The 20,874-nt window shown below is 44.3% G+C and overlaps 1 protein-coding gene across 1 annotated transcript in view; it reads right to left on the bottom strand.

The window, feature by feature from the left end:
* The window catches only part of ADAMTSL1 (ADAMTS like 1), a 372,341-nt gene that overhangs the window by 220,209 nt on the left and 131,258 nt on the right, over positions 1-20,874 (bottom strand). Inside the window, exons 6-7 of the mRNA XM_084832134.1 lie at positions 8,776-8,850; positions 3,357-3,514 (exon numbers count right to left, since the gene is read on the bottom strand). Coding sequence (XP_084688260.1) covers positions 3,357-3,514; positions 8,776-8,850 — 233 coding nt within the window. The remainder of the gene's footprint in view (positions 1-3,356; positions 3,515-8,775; positions 8,851-20,874) is intronic.

Here is a 20,874-nt window from a genome sequence, read left to right as displayed (position 1 = left end):
CTGCATAGGGTATGAATACAAGCACACTGGTCGCAATGCCTTGAGGTTGTCTTATTATGCACAGCACATAGTACATTCCTCCAGGAAAATCAAGATTTTAAAGTAATGGCAGTTTGATACTCTGTGTTATTTACAAAATGCTGAGTTTGTTGTTTTAAAATGTCATCTTGCACAAGACTTTGTGCTGTTGATTGCCCTGTTGATAGCAGCCAGGCAAAGAATTGGCTATTTTGTATGTAGTTTGGCAGTGTTCTTTGTATCATGAACTGGCATTTCTTGGGAATAATTTCAGCTGGACAATTTGGGCTGCTACATCTGGAGTAGGTTAAGGGCAGCTACCATTCTAAAAGAGTCGACAGATTTTATTCCATTACATTTTCTTCTATTCACTCTCATCACTTATCCCACTTCTCAACATAGCCATTTGTATTTTCATCTGTCACAAGGTCATTGGCATCATCTTAAATCAAACACCCTCAGGCTCTCTGTCCCATGATAAAAAATGGATGGCATCCTAAACGTGATAAAATGTTTACAGCTTTATAGCTGAAATCCTTCAGGCCCTCCTGACCCATCCCCACCCCAATGGCTTTTATTTTATTGTAATTCCCAAATGCTCACAGTTGTCTGTGCAATTTTTTTCCCTTTACAGAGTGCGTATACTGGTTTCAGCAATGTGTTTTATATTACCTGGAAGAATAGGAAAGCATTAATGGGAGGAAACAACTTGATTCTTACTGCCAGTACTACACAAAGCAGAACTTCCAAAGGATATGATGACTTCTTGACCAAAGCCAGTCTGCACACCTTAAAGAGTCTCATGGCTTATTTCTCCACTCTTACAAAGGAGCTTAGGTGTCCTTGGCTTTCTTGACATGTGTATTGTGTGATATGTATTTTATTGGCATTAACCTGACACCTTGGCTCAAGAATCCATTTTGATTCTGGAAGAAACAGCAGGGCAGGGCAGCCCATGTCTCCCTTTCCTGCTCTCTCATAGGGGTACTGGCAGTTTGACTCCAGGTATCTTGGCAACTGAGGAGCCAAGCAACGTTGTTAAGACTTTGGACAGGAGCCACAGTGTGTGTGTGCTTCCTCCACTTATTGGATTAAAGGGAGTTGCTCACTGTAACCACGGAAACATGCAAATGCCTACCTGACTGCCATGCTACCACCCAGCCAATGAACCCACCTTTGAAATGGTCAGTCCACAGCTTTGGCAGGAAATCTGGGCTAATCCTGAAAGGTTCCCACACCCTATATTGGACAAGAGGTTCAGATACCACTGGGATCACCTTATGGTTAGCTTTTGGCTTCTTGTCCTTTCTTCACAAATCTATCCATTTCTGCCCCTGCAGCCCACCATTGTCACCAGTAGCCAAGCTTCCTTGGTCACATGGCCTCCTAGTCCCCCACCTTTCCATTTCCATAGCACCACCTTCCACTCCTTCTTTGGCAAATGCTAATTTACTCAGTCTTCATCTTTCCCTATCTTTTCATTAGGTCTCTTAGAACTAGTATACTGGTTCACGTGTTAGGGGAGCTGATATACTAACCAAACTGTTTTTATCTTCTGTAACGCGTGTGCATGTGTGTGTTGAGAACAAAATCTGTAAAAATAAAGCCTATGCGTTTGGACTTTAAGGTGTGTTTGAGGTCTGAGCTAATTTCCCCATTTTAGAAGTACCTATTAGAGCACAGTAGTGTATACATTTGCTGTGTGGGCACTACACCACTAGTAATGTTCCCCTTAGTCCTGTGTTCATCATTATAATACATGTTGACCTTTCAAGTACACGTGTGTATGTTAATGAGGATGCATGGAAAGACTACTCATTTTATATCTTTAGTGAGACTGCATTAAAAAAATAGTGAAGGATTAGGCCCTCATTTCCCTCCTGAATCACAGCCTAATTTGCCTGTTTCACCTTCATTTTATACTCCGCCTTATTTATGATGAAATCTCATAACAACATGTCTTTTCCACACATTCCTCCATTCCATAAATCAATTCTTTCCTAGGAGCTTTGAGCATACTCTCTCTATTTTGGTTATCCATTTATTAAGCAGTGATATAGATAGGGCTGGCAATAACCTGCTCTGTGAATTACAGCTAAGTATCTCCAGGAAAAGTTTGTATAGCTCTCTTTCATTTTCTGGATGCTCACAGGGCTGGATTAAAGTGCTTGCAGAACCTGAAGTAAAACTTTTTTCAGGGACTCACCCCTTGGATGAACCTTTTTGAAGAGGAAGGGGGCACCCCCCCCCCAAGTATATTCTGGGATTAGGAGTAGTTGGCTTTCCCTAGTAGGGATTCCAAGACAGTCAATATGAATGACACCCCAGCATTGGACCCTGTTGAATCCAGGATATAACACAGATACCCCTTGTCACATACCTTTCCCATGCAACAGAACCCCCACTCCCTCCAACGTCTGTAAACTGCCCAGAGAGCTTCAGCTATGGGGTGGTATAGAAATGTAATTAATCACCACCACCACCACTTTCTGGACCCCAGGAACAAAATGGCAGTGAATCTGGAGTCTGGACACAAGCCACCATTAGAAGGCAGAGTGCTCACCTGGCAGCACAAGGCCTCCTTTCACCAAGCACTGCTCACTGAGAATCAGACCCTGATCTATGTACTTCCAAGATCAGGGCCCCCAATGGTATACCAGGAAGGGTTGGGATCAGAGGCCTACTATAAGAAGCCTCAGTTACTGCCTGGCTGACATTGATGCAACACCAATCCTGCCAACCTCCCTGAACTGTAACTAAGTGACTTTGGACAGCTATTCTGCTGTTTTAGCAAATTGTGTCCTGCACCCTGTCTCCAGTGCCAGTCTTTCACTTTACTGGACAGCTCACCCTCTTGCTCACAGGTCCATGACCTCACAGGCCTTCTGCATTGGTGGGAATAGGACAGATAACCATCTCCTTTCTGTTCTTCATGCCAAGTAGCCTATCCACAATAACCATTTTGCACCATCAGCGAAATAGCCATTCTTCAGGTCTCCCCTCCATTGTGTGTATAATATCATTAAAGGATAACCAGGATGCTCTGAGTTGCCAAATTCATGACATAAAATACACGTTTCTTTTCTTTTCTTTTCTTTTCTTTACACAGGACTATTCTTAATGATTAGCTAGATGTCTGTAAAACTCAGCTGGAAGTGGGATGAAAAAATAGAACAAAAAGAGGTATCAGGTAGCGTGAAGATTTTGTGCAGCAGATTATGGGCTGTATTACATGCACTGATCCAGGCAGTAGAGCAGTTCCTGTGAATCAGCACGCTCTACACACAAGACAAACTTTTGTTGCAAAAGAACAGCATCATTTGGTCCACATTTCTCACCTTGACAGTGAAGTCTGCAGTGAGAGGGCCAGACATTCGCAGTATCTCTTTGTCTGGAAACTTCTGGAAGTCAACACTAGAATTATCCACAAGAAAGGAACCTGTGGAGCTGAGACTGTTTTCACCTTTCACACCTTGCAGAGTCTTGGTTTCTAAATCTGACAAACACAAACACATTTAAGAGTTGAATGCAATTGTTTCAGCAGCTCACAGACAGAAAGCAAGCAAACAAGCAAACAGGCAAAATAAAAAATACTGGGAATGTCAAAGCACACTTTAGAATGTAATAAATTATAGAGGAATTTATTTTTTTTACACAAGAGAGAAAGATTTTCCTTCAACTAAACTAGGAAGAATTCATTAATTTGCACCCTTATTAACACATTCATTAACACTTGTATCCAGTCTTGTTCAACTTCAACTTGTTCATTTTATTTATTTCTCTCTTCTTCTATTGTGGGCGCTCTCTTCATGTGTTTGTGTAAGTGCGAATGTGCATGAGAAGAGACAGAGTGAGAGAAGCTAGAACTCTAAGGGGAAGCTGTATTGCTTTCTGACATCTTTCAGAGTACCTTTAGAAGTACATATAAAGGATTTTTCCAGAGCTAGCCAAGGGGAAGAGAGAGCTACAACCAAAAGCTCTACAGGCTGGGCAGGAAGAACTTTGTTGAGGTAATGTGTTTTCCACAATGATTCCATCCTACATTTCATACAGAACACACGTGATTTTGCACCAGTCAGTGTAATGATGTACCTGATGGATTCACCAACAACCCAAGTCTAAGTCCCTTTCTTGAATTTAGTTTTAATTGCTAGCCCAGCTAGTTTTGAGGAAATGGAAATGCATGGGGTAGAGAGAAGAAAGTGGAAATAGGAAAAGGGGGAAGAAAAGGATAGTAGTTGGGGCTGTTATCATGGACAAGAGCAACAGCCACCCGTTTCTGAGTATTCTGGGGACATTATTCCAAAGGGACCCAAACTGCTGGCACTATACCTGAGGTTTTTCCCCTGAAGGATTGCAGTGTATATAATCCATTATGCTGTGAACATGACAAGTCACGGTGCAGTATAGTAACATGACCCATTAAATGAAAACTGCCTTAGGTGTCAGTCTTCTAGGCTTCTTAGGCAATTTCTCTCAGTATCTTCACATTAGCAAAACTGACCTGGGCTCAGTGTAATAGAACACTGATTTTTTGCCAGGGGAGAACATTTATTGCAAACACATGACAAGATCACGATCTTGTCTGAAGTTTATTCCAGGATGAAATTTACCATCTGCCTGTTACCTAGGAGTCATTGGTCTGCCCTCTTTGCCACATATATTCTCAGAACATAAATTCATCCAAGATGTTGTCTCATGTAGGGTTGATTTCGCATCTGTGCCACAACTCTTTGTGATGTACAATGCCTAGAATATCTCAACTGTGCTAGTGAAAGCATGCAGAAAACACAAGTACATAACATTTATTGGTTTATCAGCAGATAACAAAAGAGAATATAATACTGTGTGTGTGTGTGTACACACACACACACTGTTTAATATATTTGCTCTTCCATTTCTCCCACCATCACTAAATATCCATATAGGGCCATGTGGGATGGGAGGGGGAGAATTATTACTCACGCACATACGGAACCTTTGATAAACCAATAAATGTTATGTGGTTGTGCCAAAAGTCAGTAAATTAACCTGGCTCTGTGTTTAGAGATTTACTGAGATCCAGTTCTCCCACCTTACAACATTCCAGTGATTTTGCATTTAGCCAGAATGTTATGAATTTGGTTAATCTTCTCCATGGGCTTTCTAGAGTCCTGAAAACCACATTACTTTGCCTTATGCAAATCCAGGGAGAACTGCATAGAGTTTTCAAAGCCACATACTTCTTCAAAGTAAAGTGGGTCTTCCCCATCTCTTATCCCCTGCTTCCAACATCCCTACCCAGGGGCATATGGAGTTTGGGTTATGTGCAGAAAAAGCATGTGCAAAGTGGCATAATTATGTATGCCAAGGGGACACGTGAGTATGGTTCTGATCAACCCAAAGTGCCACTTGTGATGAACTGAGCAGACTGAGATGTTACTTGCTTTCACCATGAGGTCAACATTTAGTGGTGAGTTTCCCACCTCCTTACAGTATCATGAAACACAAACCACCATGGATTGGATCCAGTGGTGTCATTCCACTGATGGAACTGCTTCCATCAGCAGAACCCGGAGGAAGGGATTCCCCTTCTGCTGCAGCCCCTCATGTGCCCTCAAAATCTGGGCCAGAGGGGCTAGCCCTCCAGGCAGCTACCATTAATGTGGTTTGTGGGTGTGGACTACAGGACTAAGGATGGACGAAAGTCCCTTACCTGGTCCCGCAGCTGTTTTCGGTGGGGGAGGGAGGCGCTCTGTTTCTCCCCCTGAAATTCTTGGTGGGGGGGAGGTGCCCCGCCCCTCCTCGCCAAAATTCTGGCCGGGGGGGAGGCACCCCATCCCTCCCTGCCGAAATTCTGGCCGGGGGGGAGTGCCCCGCCTCTCCAGCCGCGAAGGAAAAAAGTTATGTAAAAAAACCACAAAACAACGTGATAGGCTACGTAACGATTTACGTAGCCTATCACGGCTAGATTTTCAAAGTCAGCCGTGATAGGCTACATAAATCGTTACGTAGCCTATCACGTTTTTTTTTTTTACTTTACTGGGAAATGGCAGTGGCGGCAGCCGGTTGGAAGACCGGCCGCCACCGCCGCAATGCCGCCGCAACGCTGCCGGGACCCGCCGCCGAGAGGGACATTTGCACGAGGTAAGTCCCATCCGGGGGGGGGGGGCGCGGGGGGTGTTGGAGAATTTCCCCACCAATTTCGGGGGGCCGAATGCGTTGGTATTTGTGGAGAAATTCTCCGACATCCCTAGGACTCACACAGTGACTTCTGCTTCATGATATAGCTGGAAGGTCAGAAACATACCCTGTGGCCAATCCCAGTGGTGAAAGTAACATATACAGACCAGTTTACACAAAATAAGTTCCTGAGCAAAGGCATTTGCTTGGCCTCTCTCACTTATAGACACTGATTTCTCTATGAAGCCTTTCTCTCCTGGCCTCTCTATAATTTGGTTTTATTGAAAGCAGAGCCGCAAAGTGATAACATTTTGCTAGTTTGAGAAAAAGTGTGCGCATGAGTAGAAGGGAAGATGGTTTCCCTTTTTATAGGGAAAGAAATAAGAGCCACATGTGAATAGGCCAGGAATACCCAAAGGGCCACTTATTTCTTACAATTATAACTTATGCTATATATCCCGCCCCCCTTTTTGCTAGTTTATAATTTGCAATTTGCTGGTCGTTATTCACAGTTCTAAACCTTAGGCATAAAAAGATTAGCATGTACCAACTGCAGTCTTTCAGTAGAAGCAGAACACAGTCCATTCCTCAGCAAAAAAAACACTCTCCATCACACTTGCATGTAAACCTTTTGCAGAGGTACTCTGCCCTTTTGTAGTTTTGCTTATCCTACAGTTGACAACCAGCTTCAAGTCTTTAGCATCTCTGTATGGATGAGCAATACTATTTAACTCTAAAAAAGTTATGCACTATCTACAATCATTGTCCAAATAATTATACCGCAACAACTTGCAGTACATTTGCAACAAGAACTCCCAAGCATATCTCTTGCACACATTTAACTCTTCCTTGTGGAAAGGGAGACAATGAGCGAAACTTGCAGAGTGCTGCTTCCATTCAAGACCCTTTAGTTTGATTGGGAACAGCATTTAATGTATTGTACTCAGTGCTGATGGATACTACAAAGCCAAGCGAAGCAAGAAGGAAGGCAGTACACAAATATTAACTGTTTAGCGGATTGCCCTGTGTGGGGTGGTTGGTGGTGAAGAGTTAGAAGCACATTTTGTCATAAATTCAGGCAATGTTCTTCCTGCTATTGTCAAGCAGCATTAAAAAAGCCGTATCGGCTTAGAGGTAAGCTCCAGGTTAGATTACTGCAACATGCTCTATGTGGGGCTGCGTTTGAAGACAGTTCAGAAGCTGCAGCTTGTGCAAAATGTGACAGCCAGATAGGTTGTGGAGAACAGAAGGTTTGAGCATATCACACCAATTCTCGCCTGCTTGTACTGGCGGCTTGTACGTTTCCACTCCCAGTTCAATGTGCTGGTTTTGACGTATAGGGCCTTCTCAGTGATGATCTCCTGATAGTGGAATGCTTTCCCCAGTCAGGTCCATCTGGCACCAACATTGTCATCTTTTCAGTGCCAGGTTAAGACTTTCCTCTACTCCCAGGCATTTGACGGCATATGATGGGCCTTTTGAATGTTAGGTTTTGATTGGGTCCTGGTAGTTTTATTGTCAGTTGTTCTTAACTGTTTTAAACCATTTAATTTTTTGTATGTTAAAAGTTTTATGTTATGTTTTTTCATGTTGTGAACCACCTAGAGAGCTTTGGCTATTGGGAAGTATAGAAATGAAATGCAATACAATGAAATGAGCAAGATCATTCTCCAGGGATCAGTCCTTAAAAATTCAGTATCCTCTCGCCATGAACCTCCTATTTGGGGGGGGTGTAGGATACAACCATGTTTCAGACACCATATCCTACATGCGCACCAACTCCATTCAGATTTATTTCCATCTCTCATCTCTGTAATGCTTCTTCTAGTTCAATCTTTCATGTCCTGTACCCAGGGGAGGCTGGTGGCTCCAGTTTCAGAGGCGCGGTGATTCCATCCTGGGTTTTAGTTAGAGCCAACCAGAGCTATAAAGGTACTATCCAAGCTCCTGAAACCTATCCCCCAAATGGGGAACCCTTTAGAGTTCTGGCTGGCCCTAACTAAAACACAGAATGGAATCATCACCCCTCTGAAATTGGAGCCACCGGCCTCCACAGCGTGCACCCTAAAATACAGGCCATCATCACTGTTCCTTTATATAGGGCAGTGGTATGCTTTCTTTGGGTGACATCCTTTAATAGCACAATCCAGAACTAAATGTCTCCTTGTGTTTTGCTCCAAGACAGAGAAACACGAAGGTAAATATAGGAGCAAGGAAGGACATATGTTAAACTCATGAGCAATGTAGCAGTTCTGCTGCTGCACAGCACAATGGATGCCTTCACTGTATTCTCATCAGCTGCCACTGAAACACTGTTTATAGAAGTCCTTAACATCAAGCCGGTCAATCAAATTATATATATATATATATATATATATATATGGCTGTAAAATTAGAGAGGGCTAGAAAGAGTTTTGTTCATGGGTTAAATTATACCTTCATACAAATGGGTAGCAGTGATGTTCTTGGAATTGGTATCTGAGGATAGGGATTTTCACCCCCAATGAAAAAAGAGCCCTAGAACCATGCTGTAAATAGAACTCCACAGGATATTACAAGTATTCCAATTCTGAAATAAAGTGTACTTTTACTCACATAAGTGATCGGGACCTTTCAGCACTAGGCGGACATGCCGACTTCCATAGGGAATAGCAACCACGGTGTCATCCACTAGATGAGAGAAAGTGGGGCAGGGAGAGGCAAAAACAACACACATGGTCAACAAACAAAGGAATCTCCCAATTTCCAAACAAGCAATGAAAACAGTTCTTCATGGGAAAATTGCAAGCCAAGTTTTTGGCCACCTAAAAAGAAAAACACCGAAAGCCAATGAACCCTGAAGAAAAACTAAATGTGAAAGAATCATACTCTACTATTTCAGCATCATTGGGTGCTGCACTGCTAGACAAATGTCCTTGTTTTCAAGGGAAAGCTATCATTTTAATTACACAGGGTCTCTGTAAAATAAACACTTATTGCCCTTACAAATTAGCCTTTCCGCAAGCCTCTGTCTCAGCAATTGGCTGAGCAACTGTAATGTCAAGGAATATTCACGAACATTTTAATTGCAGAAGGGGAAAGGCCAGCTAAATTTTGTTGAAGAATTATTAAAAGTTTTTCTTATATGGGAAAAAACTGAAATGTTACTTTGGCTGAGATGGGGGAGAGAAGTCTGGCAGATGAAGTTCAATGCCCACATTGCTGAAATGATATGGGCAAGGTAGTAGGAAGGTCATGGGGAGAAAACCTCACACAGGATCTAGAGAAAGCAGAACCAGTTTGCTGCAGGAGGGTTGGGAAGAGAAGGGCTGAGGATCAAAGAGTTCAGTGCACATGGGGGCCAAAGAAGAGAGAGAGAGAGCTGAGAGTGGGAAATAATGTTCTAGTGCATAATGGTAGACCCCAGAATCTCTTAACTATGAGAGATACTTCATGCAGACATGCAGAGGCACAGGAGTCTGAAATGCAGCAGGAATTCCTGACTAGTATGGGATGGAAACCAGTCTCCTAGTACTTAAATAAGTCTACAGGCTTCATGCTGCCCACCAACTGGTCGATGTTGTACATTCCTCTTCCATTCTGACCCTAAGAATACTCTGTGGCCTGACCCTGACCCACAAAGTCCTAGATGCCTTAGTGAGCTAGGCTGAATCTACACATAGCAGTTATACTGTTATCATACCATTTTCATAACTATTGGTGCCCATTGGTGTCATGTGTACCAATAGTTATGATAGCAGTATGGTAACGGTATAAATGCTGTGTGTAGATTCAGCCCTAGAGGACCATGAGATTAGGAGTTCAAGCCCTGGAGTCCTTAACAGGGAGTTACGTTCATGAAGGACTGCTCGGATATTTGAAGAAACTTTCAGAACATTGGGGCTGCCTGCTAGTAGTGTAGTACCTTTATGACTTGGAATATTATGTACAGTTCTGGTCACCACATCCCCAAAAGGATATTGTAGAACTGGGAAAAGTGCAGAAAAGAGCAAGCCAATGATCAGGGCTTGGCCCTATGAGAGTCTCGGCTATCAGGCAGTGCAGAAATGTAGTAAATACATAAATAATGAGGCGTGTTTACAACGACTGAGGCTTCGTAGTTTAGAAAAAGGGAGCTGGGGGTAGGGATGTATGTGGAATCCACCATAGACTCAAATGAGGCCAAATTCCATTGAATTCGGCCCCCTGGAGTCTGTGGCGGAAAGGATGTACTCACCTCCGCCTCCCGGACCCACGTGGACCGAATCCTCCCTCCCAGCGGCTCCGTTCGGGAAGTGATTCAGATGCAAATGGCGTCCCTGTTTTTCCTCACGATAGGCTATGCATCTGTATCTACATAGATATTTACGTAGCCTATCACGTGAAAAAACAGGGATGCAAACGGCGTAATGGACGCCATTTGTGTCCCTGTTTTTTCATGCGATAGGCTACGTAAATATCTACATAAATACAGACGCGTAGCCTATCGCGAGAAGAAACAGGGACGCAAACGGAGTAGCGGACACCGTTTGCATCTGGATCACTTCCTGTTTCTGCTCAGCAGCGATATGGCACGGCAATGGCGGCCGTATCGCTTGCGGAACGGAGCTGGCTGGCGGCTCCGCGGCCTCACTGTGGAGCGGAGCTGGCCAGCGAGGATTCCGGGGGGGAGGAACGGATCGCCTGCCCCCCCTGCGGACCCCCCCACAGACTCCAGGTAAGGGAATTCATACATCCCTAGCTGGGGGTGAACAAGACAGAGGTGTATAAAGTTATGCATAATATGGAGAAAGTGGGCAGAGAGATGTTTTTCTTCCTTTTGCAAAATATCAGAACTCAAGTTCATCCAATGACGCTGAATGGTGGGAGGTTCAGGACAGGCAAAAGGAAGGACATCTTCTACACAGCACACAATTAAACTGTAGAATTCACTGCCACAAAATGTGGTGACAGCCACCAACTTAGATGGCTTTAAAAGGGGATTCGACAAAGTCATGGAGGATATCGATGCCTACTAGCCATGATGGCTACACACTGCCTCTGATACCTCCAGTATCAGAGGCAGCATGCCTCTGAGGAACAACAGAAAGTGAAAACTATTGCCATGGCATGTGCTGCTGTCAGGATCCTATCCAACCTGGACCTTGGAGAGATCTCTTCAGTGTAATAAGGGTTGGAACCCACTAAAACTCTGTCCTCACGGAAAACCGTGTGTGTGTGTGTGTGTGTGTGTCTCCATGAGCATTTACTGTAGGTGTGCTGCATTTGGAGGTCATTCAGGGCACATGACATCATGGCCATCCTGCAACCACCATGGAGTTTTGCACCGAAAAACCAGTTTTTCTGAGACTACTTTTAGTCTAATTGTTTTCCTTCATCTTGTCTGTGCTTCTGTTGTGGTGTGCACCAACCCTCTGTAATTACTTCAGCATGACAGCCCTGCCCAGGGGTGTGTCTTTCACCTGGCTGTGACCTCACTGATTCTGGTCAAGGGGTATTTCCCAGCTTCTTCCTCCTGATGAAGTGGACAAGGTGCTTTCATCGGTACGGCCGACCACCTGCTTACTTGATCCTTGCCCATCTTGGCTCATTATGAGCTGCAGAGAGAGACTGAGTGAGGGGATCAAGGCGGTGGTAAACGCCTCCCTTGAGGAGGGAGTGATGCCATCAGCCCTCAAGGAGGCAGTGATAAGACCGCTCTTAAAGAAGCCCTCCTTGGATCCTTAAGTTTTGAACAACTTTCGCCCAGTCTCAAATCTGCCATTTTGGGGCAAGGTGATTGAGCGGGTGGTGGCGGTGCAGTTGAAGGCACACTTGGAAGAAACTCATTATCTAGACCCATTTCAGTCGGGCTTCAGGCCTGGGCATGGGACAGAAACGGCCTTGGTCGCCTTGGTAGATGATATGAGGGGGGCTCTGGATAGGGGTGAATGCTCCTTCCTTGTTCTCCTCGACCTCTCAGCGGCTTTTGATACCGTTGACTACGGTATCCTCCTGGACCGCCTGGAGGGGTTGGGCATTGGGGACACCGTATTGCGGTAGTTCCGGTCCTTCCTCTCCGGCAGGTACCAGAGGGTAGCACTGGGAGAGGAGGTTTCGGACCCGTGGCCACTCACTTGTGGGGTGCCACAGGGTTCCATCCTCTCCCCGATGCTATTTAACATCTATGTGAAGCCGCTGGGGGCTATCATCAGGAGGTTTGGGGTGCAGTATCATCAATATGCGGATGACACGCAGCTCTACCTCTCGTTTAAATCTTCACCAAGGTTGGCCGTAGAATCCCTGTCCAAATGTCTGGAGACGGTGAGTGGCTGGATGGGGAGGAATAGGCTGAAGCTGAACCCTGACAAGACCGAGGTACTTTTGGTGGGAGACAAGAGGAGGCTGGGGGATGTTGACCTGCTGTTGAATGGGGTACCCTTGAAAGACCAGGTCTGTAGCCTGGGGGTCATTTTGGACTCCCAGCTGCCGATGGAGGCTCAGGTGTCAGCTGTGAGCCGGACAGCGCTGTATCAACTCCATCTGATATGGCGGCTGCGCCCCTTCCTTCCTGACCATCTGCTCCCATCGGTAGTACATGCCCTGGTCTCCTCTCGTTTAGACTACTGTAATGCGCTCTACCTGGGGTTACCCTTGAAGACGGTTCGGAAACTGCAGCTGGTACAGAACGCAGCGGCTAGGGATGGGGGAGAATTTCTCCCCGAAACTTCGGGGGGCTGAGCGCCAACGCATTCGGTCCTCCGAAGGTTGTTCGGGGAGAACTTCTCCACCCCCCCGCCCCCCCCGGGATGGGACTTACCTTTCACGAATGTCCCTCCCGGCGGCGGATCCCGGCGACGGTTCGTCAGGTCTTTGTCAGGGGCGGGGGCGGCATCCGGTCTTTCGACCGGCTGCCGCCGCCGCCATTACAAGCAAAGTAAAAAAAAAACAAACGCCCCTGTGATAGGCTACGTAATGATTAATGTAGCCTATCATGGCTAGATTTGCAAAGTCAGCCGTGATAGGCTATGTTAATCGTCACGTAGCCTATCACGGGTGACTTAAAAAAAACAAACAAAAAAACGCGTACGGCTAATGGCAGCCCCCATAGGGAGCCACCATTCGCGTTCCTTATTTGGTCCCTGTAGTCTACGTAAAGATTTACATAGACTACGGCGAAAATAAGGGCAACGCTATTATTCAAGTGTTGGTTTTGACCTTTAAAACCAACAACAAATTCAAGTTGTTGGTTTTGACCTTTAAAACCCTATATGGTTCCGGCCCAGCCTATCTTAAGGAGCGCCTCCAGCAGCACCAGACAGGCCGCTTAACAAGATCAGCCTCGGATGGCCTTCTCTCTGTCCCATCAGCCAGGACAGCTAGACTGGTGGGGACGAGGGAGAGGGCCTTTTCTGTGGTGGCTCCCACTCTGTGGAACTCCCTCCCTAGGGAACTCCGTCATGCCCCCTCTTTAATGAGCTTCCGTTGTGCATTAAAAATGTGGTTGTTCAGGCAGGCATTTGGGGTGGGTTAGGGTATTTTAGAAAATGTTTTTATTGTAGAATTTTATTGTTTTAAACTGTTTTATTGTACGCTGTACATCGCCCAGAGTGGCTGGGTGACCAGCCAGATGGGCGATTAATAAATTTAATAATAAATAAATAAATAAATTTCCCCAATTTCCCCCCCACTTGTGTTACCCCAATGTTTCTGCCATTTCGCTGCTGGCCGTTCAGGAGTTCTGTATTTATTTCAGGTATTTACTTCACCTTGCCTACCACTAAACTCTGGTGGCCACCCCTGCAAAGTATAGGTGTGTTTTGGGCAGCCTCTAACTTTTTTTAAAAAGTAAAGCATAAAAGTGCAGTGTCAAAATAGGGCATTAGTGCTACATTGTGAACCCGAAGTAAGCACTCCAGGTTCACCAACCACAGCTAATTGTGGGTTGTAAACTATATCGATCTCGGACATTGAAAGTCATTACTGTGTCAGGGGCTAAGGCTTACACTGCTGAAAGTGCAGTGAGGTGAGGAATACATATACTCGGCCAGATTGCAGTTCCTGAGGTAGTTACTGGGGAACACCCAATTGCATATTTAAAAGATATCCCTATCATGCTAGACAAAATAGTGCATTTGTGTAGAAATACATATACTCCCTATAGCACTATAGCAAAACAGCACTATAGCAAAATAGCGCATTTGTGCAAGAGTACCTATCCCTGCTATTGCGCTATTGCGGTTTTAGAGGAAAAGTAATAAAAAAAATGGAGGGAATCAGACATAGGTTGGGGAGGCAGGTGCTAACACACAATGGCCAGAGAAAGCAGAAAGGGCAGAACAAGGCGAAAGTGGGAGGGAAGGAACAGGCTCTCTAAGTGATGACATGGATGAGATTCTACCCAGTAGCCACCCAAATAATTTGCGATAAACTGCTGTGTGACCTGCCGAGAGCCGCAGGCTAGCTTTGGGATAATCTGGGTTTTCAAAGCCCATGTGTCCCCAGACAGAGCAGATTCAACTCCAGTAAAAACTGCAGCAATGTGGAGAATGAACTAAATCCATCACCGTGGAGATCCCCCCACCCCCGGAGGAACCAGCAGCAGACCAAAGGCAACCTGAGGTTGCCCTGCAGGGGTTTCTCAATAAGGATGCATGAGAAATTAGTTTCAATTCATTTTTAACCAGAATTTACCTAGTTTGCACCTCCCAGACACAAACACAGACCCGAATACATTCTGTGTTTGAAATGCATACATTTTGAAGCTTGTGATGCAATTTGCAGTACATAAAAATACATGTATATTGGAAAAGTGCAAATGAAAAATGCATATTTTTCAAAAATGTGCACAAACATACTTTAATCAATGGGGGGGAAATGCATACATTTGAAAATATGCACAATTGATATATCCATTTGGGGAAATGTGCAGGCATTTTTGTGCAAAAAGAAAACAAAACAAAACTCGCAAAGTGATACAGACATGACTCATAACAAACTTTGAGGTGAAATTCGGAGAACCTCAATATGCCCCCGTTTTGCTAATCCAGGCATCCCTACTTCCCCCTAACCCCTTTGATCATATTCTGAACCCTACCACAGTCCCTAAGTCACCACCCTCACCTCCCAGGTCACCAGAGCAAAGGTGACAGCAGACCTGATAGAAAATGCAGAACTGCTGGAGGTATACCTGTCTGGCTGCCAGACAGCTCTATTGCCAGGGGACTACTCAGGAGGGCTAATCAGGAGATGGGGCTTACTTGGTAGGAGGAAACCCGCCCAGCTGGAAATGATGAGCCAGCAGAGGACCAGGAACAGGAGGAGCTGGCAAGGGGTATCTAAAGCCCCCAGACCTTTGCTGGGCTAACAGCTCCCTTAGAGCTCCTTGCTCCAGTTTCCACACTAGGTGTAGTTTATGGACAGTTGCTTTGGGCCTTTCCAGAGGCCACTGTGGGAAAAAGGATGCTAGATTAGATAAGACCTTTGGTCTGATATTGTTCCTGATGTTCTTACTGTTTTTTCCACACGAAAATTACGATAAGGTGCATTATGACTAAGACCACATAACCACGATGAGGCTGGAAAGCAAAGACTTTCTAGAAGACATTTCCTAGAGCTGTGAGTCATTGTGGTCCAGTGAACAGAGAGCTGACCTTGGACTCGGAAGACCCATGTCCAGCTCCTTCCTCTGTTGCGGTCTTCTTGTTGGCTCACATTTTAATGCTCAACAAATCACTATCTTTTGGGCCAGTTTTTAATTTGCAAAATGTGAACAGTGCAGACCCATTGCAGGTTTTAAAAAGTGCTCTATAAACAATTAGTCACAAACACTGATGGTGCTTCTGTTAAGTTGCTTAGAAACATCAACATTTTAATATTTACCATTTCAAATCACCATCCAACACCTTTTGGTGCTGGTTTGAGCAAAGCAAAGAAAACAAAAATGGCTGCCATCTTCAAATGTTCCAAACTCTTCTCTCAGCCCTTCCACCTCTTTAAAATTAAACTGATTTCAAATAATGATGGAGAAGTATGTGCTGGCTGCCAGATCGCTTTCTATTTTATTGAGTTCCACTCATACTCACACTTTAAAACCTTATGATAAACTCATGAACTGACAAGAGAAACTATTTTATAGCACTTCTGATTTGTTTGCAAGTATCTTTTACCACTTTCAGACATTAGAACAGGTCAGAGAAACCTTTGCTGCCCTTGTAGTACAAAAATAGGTTAATAAAAGTTAATGGAATGGGACTGCTGAAAATAGAAAGTCTATGTTTACCCATAGGTCATCTGAAGTGCAAGCAACAGCAAACTTTCTATGTTAGTTTTTTTTTTTAAACCAAGTAAGCTCAACTCTGCCATAAAAGGCTTCTGTTCTTCCTTCTCCTTACTCCCTGGTGAAAATATATTTGATGTTCACAATGTGAAAATTCTACTCTAGCTTTTCTTTGACTTGAAATATTCAACTCCACCAAAGCTAGTGGCAGAGTTACGATGCCACTTTCGGAGCCAAGTTGCTGAAGCCACAAAGCCATGCCCGGTTCACTGAGTCATATCATTGTCTAGACTTTCTTAAGGTTCAGAATTAGCAATAAGGTCTATCTAGCCACTTGGTCAATTGCCTCTCATTCATCTTGGCTCAACCAAGCCTATAAGTAAATAAATAAATAAATTTGCACCACAAAACCCCTTTCCTCTTTTGACCCTGTGATGTGCGGGAAACAGATCTATGAGTTTAACCCTGCAGAGGAGATAACAGCTTTTACTTGTGATCGGCTGGAATATCACTAAAGAAAAATCTCTTCTGCCTTGAGCTGAAGTAGTTTGGAACAACTAAAGAATAATCCATTTAGGCTTGACACAAAGCCAAGGTTAGAGAAAATGTCAGCAAAGCTGTCTTTTTATCAGTATGTGCCAGCATGTTTATGTGTGAGAGGGCCAGATAAGAGTTGACCATCTGTGTGCATGTGAATGCTGAGAAGGGTAAAGAAGAGAAGACAGGAGATTTCTTTGATCCAACTGGGACAGCGGCTCAGAGATTTTATTAAAGTAAATTTGATGATCCAGGTCATGCTTGAATAACAGACAATCCTATACAGGTTTACTAAGAAGTAAGCCCTACTATATTCAACTGAGCTTACTCCTTGAGTAAGTGCATTTGGGATTTCAACCTAAATCCACACATTTCCCAAAATGTAGGCTACAAATGTAGGCTATGTACATTTACTTGGAAGTAAGTCCCATTGATCACATTGAGACTTACTTCTGAGAAAGAAGCATGCATAGGATTGCACTGTACTGACTCAACGTCTCTAGATTCTAGAAGCACCGAAGTAGCTAATCCTTTCCCAAAGCTAGTTTGCAGTGGAGTCCTGAGGTTGTCCCACATACGCTGGCTAAAGGTCTAATTCATAGTTCTTATCCATTCTATGGCATGAAACCTACTGTATCTAAGCAAAATGGCTCTATCGTTCAAGAAACTAGTTTAGAGCCAACTGTGTTCCAGTTCACCTGACTGACTATAGCCAGATCCAGATCTGACTATGTAAACATACAAATATAAGGAGTGTACCATGTGTGCCCCGTAACATTTGAAGAGGCTACATGACAACATTATTATTTTACAACAGAACTGAAAAAAGGGAAGCCAATTCAGGCATTAGAGGGTACACTAGGAATACGCATAAAATACTTGCGGTGTCTGTTTTATATTTAAAGCACCCTGAGAAGTTTGGGGGTGGGTGGAAAGTGGAAGAAAAACAGAGTGAGGAGTACTCTTTAGTTTGTATACATGCATACCTACGCATACACTCAAATTCTCCCAGTTACTCTGTGGGACATCACACTAGCATTCATGTTTGCGTTCTAACTAGATTTATAAAGCTGCTCAGTCCACTTCTGGGAATGGCAATTTGTGATTATGCTCAGGCAACTGCCTTTTCTTGGCAACCAAGGCCATTTACACCCACTTCCTGGATATGTGTTGATGATTCTGTCAAGCCTTGCTACAGTTTCCTTTTCTGTCTTGGGAAGAGACCCAGGACTGGCTCAGATGCCCTGCAAACGTCTCTGTGAATCCAGCCATGTGGAGGAAATAACGATCCAGAGTGACCATGCCACTTCTCAATGGCAATTCGTACAAGAGCAGGGTCCATTGTTTATGGGTTTGTTTGTTTGTTTGTTTACCTACCATGCTCACACTTATGTCCACCAGGGGTGGGACAAGTCACCTTGGCTAAGCTGGGTCAGATTTTACTTCCTCCACAAGGCTGTGGACATTGGGAAGCTCCGCCCAACTGCTGGTAATAGCTCTGATCTAGCACAGAGAAATTATGGAAATAAGGGCTCACGATCTACTCCATTAATTACTTTGAGAAAGAAGATTCTGAAAAGCTGCATTTGGCTCTGAGATCATGTGAAGCTGAGGTGGGAGAAGATTAACTGTGCAGGGGCTGTGCTGCAAAAAACAGACACATTTTAGAAGCAGGCGCAATAAAAACACATCATATGCTTTTGGTGTATGCAGAGAGAGAGAGAGCGCCTGGAGTGCCGAAGTGCCAAATCTTTCAAATCATCTTTCATTTTTATATGCAAGAAGGGGACATCAACCCAGGTGTTTCCCCTTTAGAAGAGTGTAGGAGGGAAGTCAGGGACACATCTCTCCTCCCACCCTGCCATTTCTCTGTTTTTTACACCTCTGGGACTGATATACCAGGCCTACAAATACTGAGGTAGTTGTTTCCGTTACAAGTGCTAACAGTTGCAATGCTCCATACACTTCTTTCTGTTCTGATCCTACCCCCCTCACTCCTCTTCCCATTCTCCCCCCATCCCAAGTGATGTACACAGAGTGGGAGGACAGAATTGAATGCAGACACAAAGAGAAAATGAATTCAATATGATGAACCCAGCAGCGTGTTTGGAATGCCTTGGAGAAAAACATTTTCAGCATATTTTTTGGCACAGAAGCTGCTAACTCAAAGTGCTAAGAAACGGAATCCCTTAAGTGCAGCAGGATGCCTCTCATATCTTCTTGCTACCTGCTTCACAGATGTTCCTTTCCAGGCGCCATCTCTCATCTGACCGCATGTAGGAAGGAAAATTAGAAATGAAGGCAGAAATGATCCGCTAGCCAATGTTGCTTACGCTGTGCCTTGTTGTGCAGGAAGATGGCTATGGAACTGGAGAGGAAGTCTGGGAATGAAATTGCCCTTGGACATTTATGTATAAAGTAGCAGCAGCAGCTCTGGAGTTAAAAAGTCCAATTGTCCAATGTCACAACTTTCTTTTAAAGAACAAATGAAGGCCTCACAATGTAGAAATATGAGCAATATCAGCTTTACTTTGAACATTTGGCTATACACAAGTGGGGCCTGCAACAAAATGTTGCAGTATATCCCCATCCCCTCAAAAGTACTCTTGTTTAGGGCAGCCTAGAATGGGAGCCTTGTAGTACTGCTCAGTCCTCTCAGAGTGGTGTGGTGTGGCAGGGGATTGAGGAAGGGGAGGGAAGGGCAACCTTTTTTTCTCCCCCACCCCTAAAAGGTCTCCCCTGTTGTGCTATATATAGTTCTAGAGGGCTCAGGTTTGAGACTGGCTGCCAGTCCCAAACCCTGCTGTATAGCCGGGGTAGTGACTCTGGGGAGTGGGAAAGGGAAAGGTGCCTCCTTTCCTTTCCTTTCCTTCCTCCAGAAACATCCACATATTACATAGAAGCAGAGTTATTTATCCTCATGGCACACATCTCAAGGATGTTGCACATATATTCTGGATACTCACTATAAGCTGTTAGGGGCTTGAGCAAGCTAATCTCCTGTCTCCCCCCGCCCTCCATTTTAGGTACACTCATTAGTCTAGAGCACAGAATTACTCCATAATGTAAATCAGGGATGGCCTCGAAGGCCCCATTCCCTCAGGGAAAACTGATCAGGGACCACATACAAGCTGTGGGCATGGCAAAAGCCCAAAGTGGGTAGGGCCATTGCTTAACCATGTCCCCTGCCTTTTTTTGTTCAACATGTTTTCTCACAAGCTTTTGGAACCCATGCTGGCAGCTTGGCCTTCCTCAAAAGCTCTCTCTATTATGTCTCAATCATACCGTTCAAGTATTGACAGGAAAATTAGAAACAAGGGCACAAAAGGCAGCCTAGGGAGAGCAAACAGAAGAGAGGAAGAGAACAACAAGAGCATGAAGGCATTTAAAATTAAGTAAGAAACATTTAAACAAGATACATGAGGGATGAGGAATAGCATGAAAACAGAAAGAATAGAGAGGAATGGAGAGATAGTGAAAACCAGAATGAGAAGGGTCAGACGTTTGGCTGCATAAAGCCTACAATTACTGGTACTACAGCTATATAGAGAGATGAATGAATCAGCAACATTCAGTATTTCTTTTTGAATAAGCAACCCTATGGGGAAGGAGGCTGAAAATAATTTGTGCTTTATTTACTACATTTTTATCCTGCCCTTTCTTCAAGGAGCTCAAGGCAGTATACATGCTCCTCCTCCTAATTTTATCTTCACAACAACCTTGCAAGGTAGGCTGTGGTGAGGGAAATAGTGACTAGTCCAGGGTCAGCTTCATGGCTCAGTGGGAATTTAAACCTAGCTCTCCCCAGCATAGATCCAACAGTACCCACCAAGCCACATTGGCTATATTATTCTTTCAGACTTACCACAGATAATATTTGCTTGAGAACATAATGCTTTCCCTCAAATTATTATTTCCCC

This window comes from Heloderma suspectum, chromosome 2 (assembly GCF_057233095.1).
Source record: "Heloderma suspectum isolate Gila_16-S chromosome 2, 16-S_ref, whole genome shotgun sequence".
NCBI classification, from domain to species: domain Eukaryota; kingdom Metazoa; phylum Chordata; class Lepidosauria; order Squamata; family Helodermatidae; genus Heloderma; species Heloderma suspectum.
The sequence above is the reverse complement of the archived record's forward strand: the minus strand, read 5'-3'. Positions and strand labels throughout refer to the sequence as shown.